Source organism: Mobula birostris, chromosome 12 (assembly GCF_030028105.1).
Source record: "Mobula birostris isolate sMobBir1 chromosome 12, sMobBir1.hap1, whole genome shotgun sequence".
Lineage (NCBI taxonomy): Eukaryota > Metazoa > Chordata > Chondrichthyes > Myliobatiformes > Myliobatidae > Mobula > Mobula birostris.
This window is the reverse complement of record NC_092381.1, coordinates 96,247,774-96,262,188: the sequence shown is the minus strand read 5'-3', so window position 1 is coordinate 96,262,188 and position 14,415 is coordinate 96,247,774. Positions and strand designations below refer to the sequence as shown.

At 45.7% G+C, this 14,415-nt stretch overlaps 1 protein-coding gene and 1 long non-coding RNA gene across 2 annotated transcripts in view; one reads left to right on the top strand and one right to left on the bottom strand.

The window, feature by feature from the left end:
- Positions 1-407: 407 nt before the first annotated feature.
- The window catches only part of LOC140206134 (uncharacterized), a 45,533-nt gene continuing 31,525 nt past the window's right edge, over positions 408-14,415 (top strand). The window contains exon 1 of the long non-coding RNA XR_011888068.1: positions 408-4,725. This is a non-coding gene — a long non-coding RNA (uncharacterized lncRNA). The remainder of the gene's footprint in view (positions 4,726-14,415) is intronic.
- Positions 6,225-14,415, bottom strand: part of imp3 (IMP U3 small nucleolar ribonucleoprotein 3) — a 214,913-nt gene continuing 206,722 nt past the window's right edge. Inside the window, exons 6-7 of the mRNA XM_072274342.1 lie at positions 9,558-9,630; positions 6,225-6,481 (exon numbers count right to left, since the gene is read on the bottom strand). Of these exons, the coding sequence (XP_072130443.1) occupies positions 6,455-6,481; positions 9,558-9,630 (100 nt within the window). The 3' untranslated portion in view covers positions 6,225-6,454. The remainder of the gene's footprint in view (positions 6,482-9,557; positions 9,631-14,415) is intronic.

The window sequence follows — 14,415 nt, the reverse complement described above, 5'->3', positions numbered from 1 at the left end:
CGACCCTGCTGCGCACGGAACTGTCTGGTCCAAAAGAACCAACAATCAGGATACATATTGTGATTCAGAAAAAAAACACTTTACGTAATATGTTTTATAACCCAAAACAATTTATGGTGAATAAAGTCCTTGTGAAGTTGAGTGACTTGAAATGTAGGATGACATGGCTAACAGTTTACAGGCAGAGCATCACCAAACCTGGTGAGATCTTTCTCCTTGTGAGGGTTTTTTTTCTTTAGAAACCAGTAGCCAGTGCGCAGGCACGGGAACCGTCAGAGGCATCGACATCAGCGGAAGGCAGGCGGAGTACTACAGCACCAAACCCGGTGAGTTCTTTCTCCCTGCGTGGGGTTTCTGCTTAAAAACAGGTTAGCCAGTGCGCAGGTGCGGGAACCGTCAGAGGCATCGGAAGGCAGGCGAAGGACTGCCAAACACGATGAGTTCTTCCTCCCTGCGTGGGGTGGGGTCCTATTTTTTAAACCATAGAAGAGAGATTGGGTGTAGCGGAGCAGCCATCGGAGTGTGGGCTGGAGTCAGAGTGGGAACCTAGAGGCTTTGACGAGAAGAGGTTGAGGCCAAAGAAACAGGGAAGAAGGGTAGGTTTTTCCTTTTGTTATTGCTGATTTGGCCTTGGTTGCCCATAGTACAGTGCAGGCAGGATGGCAGATATGGCAGTGGAATGCTCCTGCTGTAGGATGTGGGAATTCATGGAACCTGATGGTCTCCCAGATAACTACACCTGGGGGATGTGCAGCCAACTCCAGTTCCTGAAAGAGCGCACGAAGGAGCTGGAGCTGGAGTTGGATGAACTAAGGAGCTGGAGCTGGAGTTGGATAAACTAGGGATCATCCGAGAGGCAGAACAATTGATAGATAAGACTTTTCAGCAGGTGGTTACACCCAGAGTGAGAATTCAGGGAGCAGATGGCGTACACCGAGAGAGGTAAAGGATCAGTGCAGGATTCCCCTGTGGCCATTTCCCTCAGCAACAGGTACTGATGAGGGGGATAACCTATCTGGGCAAGGCAGCAGCAGCCAGACCAATGGCACAGTGGCCGGCTCTAAATCTCAGAAGGGTAGGGTGGTCAAGCTGAGCAATAGTCATAGGGGCTCGATATTTGGAGGGGGGGGCAGACAGATTCTATGGTAGCAAAAGACATGCCAGAACAGTGTATTGTCTCCCAGGTCCAGGGTCCAGGACGTCTCTGAGCAGTTGCAGAATATTCTTGCGAGGTGAGCAGCCAGAGGCTGTGGTACCAGTGACATAGGCAGGAGAGGGATAGAAGTCCTGTGCAATAAATTTTGGGAGTTAGGAAGGAGGCTGAAGAGCAGGACCTCCAAGGAGGTAATCTCCAGATTACTCCCAGTGTAACGAGCTGGGGAAGGTCAGAACAGGAAGACAGCACAGACGAATGAGTGGCTGAGGAGATGGTGCAAGGTTCAGGGTGTTGAGTTCTTGCATCATTGGAACCTTTTCTGGGGAAGGGGTGACCACTCCAAGTGGGACAGGTTGCACCTGAACTGGAGGGGAACCAATATCCTGGGAGGAAAGTTTGCTAATGCTGTTGGGGAAGGTTTAAACTGGATTTACGGGGGAATGGGAACTGAAATGAAGAGGCAGAGGATGGGGCGGTTGGTGCTTGTAGGGAGTTTGTGAGGAAGGATAGGCAGATGATAGAGCAAAGATGCACTCAGTCAGATGGTTTGAGATGTGTCTACTTTAATGCAAGGATATCATAAACAAAGCAGCTGAATTAGAGGAGGATCCATACATGGAACTAAGATGCTGTGGCCATACAGAGACTTGGATGTCTCAGGGGAAAGAATGGCTGCTGAGTGTGCTGGACTTTAGATGTTTCAAAAAGGACAGGGAGGGAGGCAAAAGAGATGGGGGAGCAGCATTGCTAATCAGGGATATTATCATGGTTGCAGAAAAGGAGGAAGTTATGGAAGGATTGTCCACTGAGTCAGAAGCAGGAAGGGAACAGTAGCTCTACTAGGAGACCTTGCTTTGTGGATCCAGAGAAGGCACACAGAAGGCAAAGGGTGGTTGTGGATGGTTCATATTCTGCATGGAGGTTAGTGACCAGTGGTGTTCTGCAGGGATCTCCTCTTTGTCATTTTTATAAATAGTCATAGTCATACCTTATTGATCCCAGGGGGAAATTGGTTTTCATTACAGTTGCACCATAAATAATAAATAGTAATAGAACCATAAACAGTTAAATAGTAATATGTAAATTATGCCAGTAAATTATGAAATAAATCCAGGACCAGCCTATCAGCACAGGGTGTCTGACCCTCCAAGGGAGGAGTTGTAAAGTTTGATGGCCACAGGCAGGAATGATTTCCTATGACGTTCTGTGTTGCATCTCAGTGGAATGAGTCTCTGGCTGAATGTACTCCTGTGCCCAACCAGTACATTATGTAGTGGATGGGAGACATTGTCCAAGATGGCATGCAACTTAGACAGCATCCTCTTTTCAGACACCACCGTGAGAGAGTCCAGTTCCATCCCCACAACATCACTGGCCTGGATGAAGAAGTGGAAGGTTGAGTTAGTAAGTTTGCTGATGATATGAAAGTTGGGGGTGTTGTGGATATCTGAAGGGTTGTTAAGGTTACAGTGGGACATCGATAGGATGCAGAACTGGCAGATAGATCAACCCAGGGGAATGTGAAGTGGTCTATTTTAGCAAGTCACATTTGAAGACAGAATACAACATTAATGGTAAAACTCTTGGCAGCGTGGAGGATCAGAGGGATCTTGGGGTCCATGTCCGTAGGACACTCAAAGCTACTGCACAGGTTGACAGTGTTGTTAAGAAGGCGTATGGTGTGTTGGCCTTTACCAACCGTGGGATTGAGTTCAAGTGCTACAAGTTAATGTCATAGCTACACAAGCCTTTAGACCCTACTTTAAGTATTTTCAGTTCTGGTCACCTCACTACATGAAAGGTGTGGATACCATAGAGAGGGTGCAGAGGAGATTTACAAGGATGTTTACAAGGATGTTGCCTGGATTGGAGAACGTACCTGATGAGAATAGGTTGAGTGAACTTGGCCTTTTCTCTTTGGAGCAACAGAGAATGAGAAGTGACCTGATAGAGGCGTATAAGAATCAGAGGCATCAATCATGTGGATAGCCAGAGGCTTTTTCCCTGGGCTGAAATGGCTAACACGAGGGGACATTGTTTTAAAGTGCTTGGAAGTAGGTATAAGGGGGATGTCAGAGGTAAGTTTATCACACAGAGTGGTGGGTGCGTGGAATGCACTGCCAGCGATGGTGGTAGAAGCAGATACAATAAGATCCTTTAAGAGCCTCTCCAATAGGTACATAGAACTTAGAAAATTAGAGGACTATGTGGTAGGGTAACTTGGCAGTTTCTAGAGTAGATTACTTGGTCGGCACAACTTTGTGGGCTGAAGGGCCTGTACTGTGCTGTAGGTTTCTATGTTCTATTGCAACTCCCCCCACTCTACAATTAAGGAAATGGTTTTCTGTTCATCACAGCTGTGATATCAGGGCAAAAATCTCAATCTTCCCCTTAATAATATTAGATTGGATATACAGCATATGCAATTGTAATGAAACAGTCGTATATACAGCAACTTAAGGCCCCACAGCACATTCAGATATCTGACTTGGATTCATTTTTGCAATCACTGCACAGTTAATGTACAAAAAAGTTAACTCCCCAAGTAGCTAGATGGCTTCTTGAAATTTATAGTTCTAAAGGCTTATCAACCGATATCTGTGGATTCTAATTCACATTTGCGACTGTGCACCGTTATGGTTAATATTTTAATTGATGTTTCATCGGACTGATTTCATTTCATCATTTTCAGAGAGTGAATGAGCAAGAGAGAAAAGGCAGGCAGAGGGGAGAGGGAAGACCAAAACCATCAGTGGCTACAGGAAGAGAATGTCATTGGTGGCTGGGAACGGACCCAAGTGCAAGACACAGACACTGAAGTACTAGGGACAGGACTAGGATACAGGGCGATGGCAAGGACATGGACAGGAAAACCAGGAACCTGGAACAGGACTAGACAAGAGAGCTAGGAGCCCGGGCTTGGACTCCGAGCCAGAGACCAGACAAGGACCCAGTACCTGGGTCTTGCCTCTGGCTTGGACCCCAGAACCCGGCAAGGACGAGGCTTGGCAGGCAGGCAGGATGAGGCTGGAGTCTTCAGGCTAGAGGCGAGACTTGGCAGGAGGCAGGAGGCTGGAGTCTTGAGGCTAGAAGCTAGAGGCTTGGCATGGCCAGAGGCTAGAGACTTGAGGCGAGGCGAGTCTGGAGGCTGGAGACGTGAGGCGAGGCGAGCCTGGAGGCTGGAGACGTGAGGCGAGGCGAGCCTGGAGGCTGGAGACGTGAGGCGAGGCGAGCCTGGAGGCTGGAGACGTGAGGCGAGGCGAGCCTGGAGGCTGGAGACGTGAGGCGAGGCGAGCCTGGAGGCTGGAGACGTGAGGCGAGGCGAGCCTGGAGGCTGGAGACGTGAGGCGAGGCGAGCCTAGCCTGGAGGCTGGAGACGTGAGGCGAGGCGAGCCTGGAGGCTGGAGACGTGAGGCGAGGCGAGCCTGGAGGCTGGAGACGTGAGGCGAGGCGAGCCTGGAGGCTGGAGACGTGAGGCGAGGCGAACCTGGAGGCTGGAGACGTGAGGGGAGGCGAACCTGGAGGCTGGAGACGTGAGGCGAGGCGAGGCTGGAGGCTGGAGACTTGAGGTGAGGCTGGAGGCAGGAGACTTGAGGCAAGGCTTGGCAGGCTCCTCCTGGGCAAGGCGCGGATCACCACCCGACAGAGGCAAGAGACAGGAAGGGACAGAACCAACTGCAGGTAATGGCAAGACGGCCTGGCTTACCTGGCGGAGGCAAGGGACGGGAAGGGAGCTAGGTACAGGGTGGCTCCAGGACAAGACTGCAGGCAAGACGAGGTGCTCCCGATGTGGCCTTTTATATATTGGCGAGACCCAACGCAGACTGGGAGACCGCTTTGCTGAACATCTACGCTCTGTCCGCCAGAGAAAGCAGGATCTCCCAGTGGCCACACATTTTAATTCCACATCCCATTCCCATTCTGACATGTCTATCCACGGCCTCCTCTACTGTAAAGATGAAGCCACACTCAGGTTGGAGGAACAACACCTTATATTCCGTCTGGGTAGCCTCCAACCTGATGGCATGAACATCGACTTCTCTAACTTCTGCTAGGCCCCACCTCCCCCTCGTACCCCATCTGTTACTTATTTTTATACACACATTCTTTCTCTCACTCTCCTTTTTCTCCCTCTGTCCCTCTGAATATACCTCTTGCCCATCCTCTGGGTCCCCCCCCCCCCCGTCTTTCTTCCCGGACCTCCTGCCCCATGATCCTCTCTTATCCCTTTTGCCTATCACCTGTCCAGCTCTTGGCTCCATCCCTCCCCCTCCCCCTCCAACTTTCAAATCCCTTACTCACTCTTCCTTCAGTTAGTCCTGACGAAGGGTCTCAGCCTGAAATGTCGACTGCACCTCTTCCTAGAGATGCTGCCTGGCCTGCTGCGTTCACCAGCAACTTTTATGTGTGTTGCTTGAATTTCCAGCATCTGCAGAATTCCTGTTGTTTGCGTGACAATAACAGTGGCACCCACTTAGCCTTGTCTCATCAGCTGGGCATATGCACTTCAAACAGAATTTCCTGCCTCGAGGCAGGCTGGCCTAGCCTGATGACAATGTTGATGATGATGTTTTATAAGGGAGTATATGAACTGATAATGGAAACAGAGTTTTAGAGAACATCTAGCCTTCACATGCCACTTATTTCAAGCTATCAGAACCATACCAGACTAATAAACAGAAGATAAAGCCCGTGGGTTCTGAAGAGAGGCCTCAGCCTGAGAAGTCAAATGTTTATTCATTTCCATAGATGCTGCCTGACCTGCCGAACTCCTCCAGCATTTTGGGCGCGCTGCTGTGGGTTTCCAGAATCCGTAGACGTTCTCGTGTGGAAGATAAAAATGTACCTACTGTCACTGTCAAAAAACACAAGTATCTGCATGGGACCAGCATGTAGATAATGGTCAAATTATATTCAGACTCCATACCATTTCAATCAGGGAATGGTTATTTTAGGAACAGCTTAGTCTTCCAGGATCCATTCCATGATCAGATGAATCTGTTCTGATGCAAATAATGTCACCACTATAAACTTGTTTAATGCAATTAATTCATTAATGAGAAGATAATTGTGAAGTCAGAATAGTTTAATAAAATATATTACAATGCCCAGAATATTTTAAAGATGAAACAAACACTTATTGTGGGAGGTGTACAACAGAATTAGCCAACAGTTCATGATACAAGCTCCTATCACTAGCTCTTATCAATGGTAGCAACTGGATCTGGTTGTGTCACAAGGGCTGGATTCACTTCTCTTAAAGTAATGCAGAGGGAAGTCAGGGCAAAGGAAGTTCAGCTAGACAACCAGGTCAAAGTCATCTCTCTGGAGAGGAGAAACAAAAAGGAAAAGTAATGAACATCTTTCCATGCTGCATTGATCAACAATTTATAAATCATACGTAAAATATCAATTCAAAATATAGTCTAGCTCAACTTAACCTTTAATATTTTAGAATAAGAGGAGTGCTTCAAGTTCAAAGGATGTCAGGCTACTGATTTGAGTGTGACCAGATGGATTGGAGGGGGATACTGGCAGGGATGACGGCAGAACAGAGGTGCCTGAAGTTTCTAATGAAGTTCACAAGGTGCAGGATATGTCCCACAGAATTTGTTCTCAAATGACAGGGGTAAGCAACCATGACTGACAAGTTTAAGGACTGCGTAAAAGCTAAGGAAAGGGCAAATAAGGTAGCAAAATTGAGTGGGAAGTTGGATGATTGGGAAGCTTTTAAAATCTAACAAAATGCAACTAAAAAAGCTACAAGAAGGGAAAAGATGAAATATGAGGGCAAACCAGCAGAATACCAAAAGTTTTTTTTTCAGTTATATAAAGAATAAAAGGGAAGTGAAAGTTCATATTGGACCACTGGAAAATGATGCTGGTGAGGAAGTAATGGGGGACAAAGAAATGGCAGATGAACTAAATAAGTACTTTGCATCAATCTTCACTGTGGAAGACACTAGCTGTATGCCAGAGCTCCTTGGGCATCAGCGAGCAGGAGTGAGTGACATTGCTATTACAAAAGAAAAAGTGCTAGATAAACTGAAATGTCTTAAGGTGGATAAGTCACCTGGACCAGATGGACCACATCCCGGAGTCCTGAAGGAGGTGGCTGACGAGATTAAAGATACACTGGGCATGATCTTTCATGAATCACATGATTGTGGCATGGTCAAAAATTCCAAATGTCACTCTACTCTTTAAAAAGGGACGAAGGCAAAAGAGGGGAAATTATAACCTCAGAGATTGGAAAAGTGTTGGAGTCCATTAGTAAGGAAGAGGTTTTGGGGTACTTGGAGACTAATGATAAAATAAATTAAGTCAGCATGGTTTCTGTAAAGGGAAATCTTGCCTGACAAATCTGTTAGAATTCTTCGAGGAAGTAACAAGCAGGGTGGACAAAGGAGAGGCAGTTAATGTCATTAACTTAGATTGTCAGAAGGTATTTAATAAGGTGCCTCACATGTGGCTGCTTAACAAGATAAAATCCTATGGTGTTACAGGAAATATACAGGCATGGATAGAGGAATGGCTGACAGGCAGGAAGCAGCAATTGGGAATAAAGGGGGCCTGTTCTTGTTGGCTGCCAGTGGTGTTCCTCAAAGGTCAGTATTGGGACTGCTACCTTTCACATTGTTTATCAATGATTTAGATAATGGAATTGTTGGCCCTGTGGCAAAGTTTGTGGATGATACAAAGATAGGTAGAGGGGTAAGTAGTGCTGAGGAAACATTGTGATTGCAGCAGGAGAGACAAATTGGAAGAATAGGCAAAAAAGTGGCAGATGGAATACAGATTTGGGAAATACATGATAATGCATTTTGGTAAAAGGAAAAATAGTGCAGACTATTATCTAAATGGGAGAAAATTCAAACATCAGAGGTGCAAAGGAGTCCTCGTGCAAGACTCCCAGAAGATTAATTTACAGATTGAGTCTGTGGTAAAGGCAGCAAATGCAATGTTGGAGAATAGAACATAAAAGCAAGGAGGAGATAATGCTGAGCCTTTATAAGACACTAGTCAAGCCACACTTGGAATATTGTCAACAGTTTTGGACTCATTATTTCAGAACTGTCATTGGAGAGAGTTCAGAGTAGGTTCACGAGGATTATTCCAGGAATGAAGGGGTTAATGTATTAGGAGCATTTGGCAGCTTTGGGTCTGTTCGCTCTGGAATTTAGAAGAATGCATGGGGATCTCACTGAAACCTACCGAATATTGAAAGGACTAGATAAGGTTGATGTGGAGAGGATGTTTCCTCTGGTGGGGCTTTCCAGAACTAGAAGGCACAGCCTTAAAACTGAGGGACAACCTTTCAGAACAGAGGTAAGGAGGAACTTTTTTAGCCAGAGAGTAGTGAATCTGTAGAACGCTCTGCCACAGTCTGCAGTGGAGGCCACATTCATGGGTGCATTCAAAGTGGAAGTTGATAGATTGCTGATTGGTCGGGGCTTCAAATGATATAGTGAGAGGGCAGGTGTATGCAGTTGAATGGATCCAGGATCAGCCATGAAAAAGCAGAGTGGACTCGATGGGCTGAATGGCCTAATTCTGCTGTCTCTGGTCTATTATACGAAAGATGTGAAGGCATCATAGAGAGGCTGCAGAAGAGGTTCAGCAGAACGTTGGATTATTGTTTCCTCCAGAGCAGGGGTTCCAATATTTTTTATGCCATGGACTCCCTAACATTAACCGATGGGTCCGTGGACCCCAGGTTGGGAACCCCTGCCCTACAGCATCAGAGGATGAAGGGTGGCCTGATGAAGATATATAAAATTCTGAGGAATATGGATAAGGCAGACAGTCTTTTTAACCTGAATGGAAATGTCAAGTACAAGAGGGTATAGGTTTAGGATGAGAGGGGAAAGCATAAAGAAGATTAAATAGGCCAATAGCGTTTTAGACACAGTGAGCAAGTGGTATGTGCCTGGAGTGCAATGCCAAGAGAGATCATGGATAACATCCAAGCCGAATTTAGGTGGGGAATAGAGGCATATAGATCACATGTAGGAAAACGGGCAGTTTAAACTGGAGCCTATCCTGTGCTGTGCCGTTCTATGTCTTTTCCAGGAGTCCTCCCCATAACCCTATTGGGTCTTGTAAGCAAAAGTCGATCTCTGTTCACAATGTTATACCCTTGATCTATACAAAGCTCTTTTGCAGCCTCCTATCCAAACCACGTTCAGCTGGCCAGTTAGTTATCCCAATGCTTCTGGTAATTAATAAAATTTAAAATAGCACTTAAAAGTAGAGTACACATCAGATGATGAAGTGTGCTCGCTTCAAACAGAATACCAAAATCGATTAGAAGACTATGTTGGACATAACTTGCTGACTGATCGGTTCAATTCTATCAGAAAAGCAATAGATTTGAGGGAATTGTTACTGTAATTCTTACCTCTTCATTATATTCCATTACATGTCGTTTGATCTTTGAAGAGTCCACCCAAGTTATGAAGTCTTCCATATTTCTGAAAATTCAACATGAATATAATAAGCACATTAACGGATAGTTTAAAAAGTATTTGAATTATCATGTAATGTTGGTAATTCTCAGAATTTCCACATTTACCTTGTTGTATATCTATGCAATGCACTTTCACAACAGCAGTACTGAATATCTGCTCACAAACCAACCCTTTACATGTCCAGATCTTAAAAGCACTGGCTTTGCACCAACTCAATGCTTCTTGTCTGTGACAGTTATGCCAACTGTGGTGCTCTCAGGCAAAGACAAATTATGTCCATGTCTGACTTTATTCTCAAGATATGGATGATCATCCAGGTTTTCTTTAGGATCTCGGAGTAGACTTTTACTCAACTTTGAGGGAAAACAAGCTGAAATAACTTGCCACTGACATCAATAATAAACCCATGTTCACCTTCAGTAGTCCTCCCAATGTGGACTTGGATAAAACAGATCTTCCCCCAAACCCTGAACTGTTTACAGTTCAATCACTCAAGGGGAAAACAATAGAACTTATAACAAATTCTAAAACTTGAGGGGGGGGGGGTAAAACTTAGGCTACATCCACACGAGACCGGATAAATCCGTAACCGAAGCTTTTTCTCTTTGCTTTGACCCTCCGTCCACACTGAAACGGCATTTTCCTCCCCTGAAAATGGAGCTTTTCTAAAACGCTCTCCAGAGTGTTCAAATCTGAAAATGCCGGTTGGCTGTTGTGTGTACAGGGTTACCGGCTAACATTAAAAACGCTGTCATGACGTGCCAGAATAAATGATGGCGGCTGCGCGGCACTTCATTGTTTTCTTGAACGCAACCTCCAACACCACAACAATATCTGACAACAGATGTGTAACATCCTAATGTAACATTGTATGGAAATACAAGACAACACTGATGCAGACATGTTTTATACATTTAGCAGGGTGCTTTATTAATGTATTGCTTATGCAAACATTCCATATAACCATATAACAATTGCAGCACGGAAACAGGCCATCTTGGCCCTTCTAGTCCGTGCCAAACTCTTACTCTCACCTAGTCCCACCGACCTGCACTCAGCCCATAACTCTCCATTCCTTGCCTGTTCATATAGCTGTCCAATTAAACTTTAAACAACAACATCGAACCTGCCTCAACCACTTGCTGGAAGCCCGTTCCACACAGCTACCACTCTCTGAGTAAAGAAGTTCCCCCTCATGTTACCCCTAAACTTTTGCCCTTTAAAAGGTGGGACCTGTACAGATTGAATGGGTTGCACTTGAACCCGAGGGGGAGCAATCCTTGCAGGTAGGTTTGCTAGCATGGTTCGGGAGGGTTTAAACTAATTTGCGAGGGGGATGGGACCCAGAGTGATAGAGCAGTGAAAGAAGCGCATGGAGTAAAGCCAGATCTAACATACAGAGAGGCTTTGAGGAAAGAGAAGCAGAATAAACGGTGTAAAGACAGTAATGTAGAAGGGTGGAAATGTGTGTACCTCAATGCAAGAAGCATCAGGAACAAAGGTGATGAATTGAGAGCTTGGATACATACATGGAATTATGATGTAGTGGCCATTACAGAGACTTGGCTGGCACCAGGGCAGGAATGGATTCTCAATATTCCTGGATTTCAGTGCTTTAAAAGGCATAGAGAGGGTGGAAAAAGGGGAAGAGGGGTGGCATAACTAGTCAGGGATACTATTACAGCTACAGAAAGGGTGGGAAATGTAGCAGGATCCTCTTTTGAGTCAGTATGGGTGGAAGTCAGGAACGGGAAGGGAGCAGTTACTCTACTGGGGGTATTCTATAGGCCCCCTGGTAGCAGCAGAGATACAGAGGAGCAGATTGGGAGGCAGATTTTGGAAAGGTGCAAAAATAACAGTTGTTACCATGGGTGACTTTAACTTCCTTAATATTGATTGGCACCTGATCAGTTCCAATGGTTTAGATGGGGCAGAGTTTGTTAAGTGTGTCCAGGATGGATTCCTGTCACAGTATGTGGACAGGCCGACCAGGGGGAATGCCATACTAGATCTAGTACTAGGTAATGAACCGGGTCAGGTCACAGATCTCTCAGTGGGTGAGCATCTGGGGGACAGTGACCACCGCTCCCTGGCCTTTAGTATTATCATGGAAAAGGCTAGAATCAGAGAGGACAGGGAAATTTTTAATTGGGGAAGGGCAAATTATGAGGCTATAAGGCTAGAACTTGCGGGTGTGAATTGGGATAATGTTTTTGCAGGGAAATGTATTATGGACATGTGGTCGATGTTTAGAGATCTCTTGCAGGATGTTAGGGATAAATTTGTCCCGGTGAGGAAGATAAAGAATGGTAGGGTGAAGGAACCATGGGTGACTGGTGAGGTGGAAAATCTAGTCAGGTGGAAGAAGGCATCATACGTGAGGTTTAGGAAGCAAGGATCAGATGGGTCTATTGAGGAATATAGGGAAGCAAGAAAGGAGCTTAAGAAGGGGCTGAGAAAAGCAAGAAGGGGGCATGAGAAGCCCTTGGCGAGTAGGGTAAAGGAAAACCCCAAGGCGTTCTTCAATTATGTGAAGAACAAAAGAATGACAGGAGTGAAGGTAAGAACGATTAGAGATAAAGGTGGGAAGATGTCCCTGGAGGCTGCGGAAGTGAGCGAGCTCCTCAGTGAATACTTCTCTTCGATATTCACCAATGAGAGGAAACTTGATGGTGAGGACAATATGAGCGACGTTGATGTTCTGGAGCATGTTGATATTAAGGGAGAGGAGGTGTTGGAGTTGTTAAAATACATTAGGACAGGTAAGTCCCCGGGGCCTGACGGAATATTTCCCAGGCTGCTCCACGAGGTGAGGGAAGAGATTGCTGAGCCTCTGGCTAGGATCTTTATGTCCTCGTTGTCCACGGGAATGGTACCGGAGGATTGAAGGGAGGCAAATGTTGTCCCCTTGTTCAAAAAAGGTAGTAGGGATAGTCCGGGTAATTATAGACCAGTGAGCCTTATATCTGTGGTGGGAAAGCTGTTGGGAAAGATTCTTAGAGATAGGATCTATGGGTATTTAGAGAATCATGGTCTGATCAGGGACAGTCAGTATGTCTTTGTGAAGGGCAGATCATGTCTAACAAGCCTGATAGAGTTCTTTGAGGTGGTGACCAGGCATATAGATGAGAGTAGTGCAGTGGATGTGATCTATATGGAGTTTAGTAAGGCATATGACAAGGTTCCACACGGGAAGCTTATTCAGAAAGTCAGAAGGCATGGGATCCAGGGAAGTTTGGCCGGGTGGATTCAGAATTGGCTTGCCTGCAGAAGGCAGAGGGTCGTGGTGGAGGGAGTACATTCAGATTGGAGGATTGTGACTAGTGGTGTCCCACAAGGATCTGTTCTGGGACCTCTACTTTTCGTGATTTTTATTAATGACCCGGATGTGGGAGTAGAAGGATGGGTTGGCAAGTTTGCAGAGGACACAAAGGTTGGTGGTGTTGTAGATAGTGTAGAGGATTGTTGAAGATTGCAGAGAGACATTGATAGGATGCAGGAGTGGGCTGAGAAGTGGCAGATGGAGTTCAACCCGGAGAAGTGTGAGGTGATACACTTTGGAAGGACAAACTCCAAGGAAGAGTACAAAGTAATGGCAGGATACTTGGTGGTGTGGAGGAGCAGAGGGATCTGGGGGTACATGTCCACAGATCCCTGAAAGTTGCCTCACAGGTAGATAGGATAGTTAAGAAGGTTTATGGGGTGTTAGCTTTCATAAGTCAAGGGATAGAGTTTAAGAGTCGCGAGGTAATGATGCAGCTCTATAAAACTCTGGTTAGGCCACACTTGGAGTACTGTGTCCAGTTCTGGTCGTCTCACTATAGGAAGGATGTGGAAGCGCTGGAAAAGGTACAGAGGAGATTTACCAGGATGCTGCCTGGTTTAGGGAGTATGCATTATGATAAGAGATTAAGGGAGCTAGGGCTTTACTCTTTGGAGAGAAGGAGGATGACAGGAGACATGATAGAGGTGTACAAGATAATAAGCGGAATCGATAGAGTGGATAGCCAGCGCCTCTTCCCCAGGGCACCACTGCTCAATACGAGAGGACATGGCTTTAAGGTAAGGGGTGGGAAGTTCAAGGGGGATATTAGAGGAAGGTTTTTTACTCAGAGTGGTTGGTGCATGGAATGCACTGACTGGGTCGATTGTGAGGCGGATACACTCGTGAAGTTTAAGAGACTATCAGACAGGTATATGGAGGAATCTAAGGTGGGGGGTTATATGGGAGGCAGGGTTTGAGGGTCGGCACAACATTGTGGGCCGAAGGACCTGTAATGTGGTGTACTATTCTATGTTCTATGTTAACTCTCAACTCATGTCCTCTTGTTTGAATCTCCCCCACTTTCAATGGAAAAAGCCTATCCACGTCAACTCTATCTATCCTCCTCATAATTTTAAGTACCTCTATCAAGTCCCCCCTCAACCTTCTACACTCCAAGGAATAAAGACCTAACTTGTTCAACCTTTCTCTGTAACTTTGGAGATGAAACCCAGTTAACATTTTAGTAAATCTCCTCTGTACTCTCTCAATTTTATTGACATCTTTCCTATAATTCCGTGACCAGAACTGTACACAATACTCCAAATTTGGCCTCACCAATGCCTTATACAATTTCAATATTACATCCCAACTCCTATACTCAATGCTCTGATTTATAAAGGCCAGCATACCAAAAGCTTTCTTCACCACCCTATCCACATGAGATTCCACCTTCAGGGAACTATGCACCATTATTCCTAGATCCCTCTGTTCTATTGCATTCTTCAATGCCCTGCCATTTATCA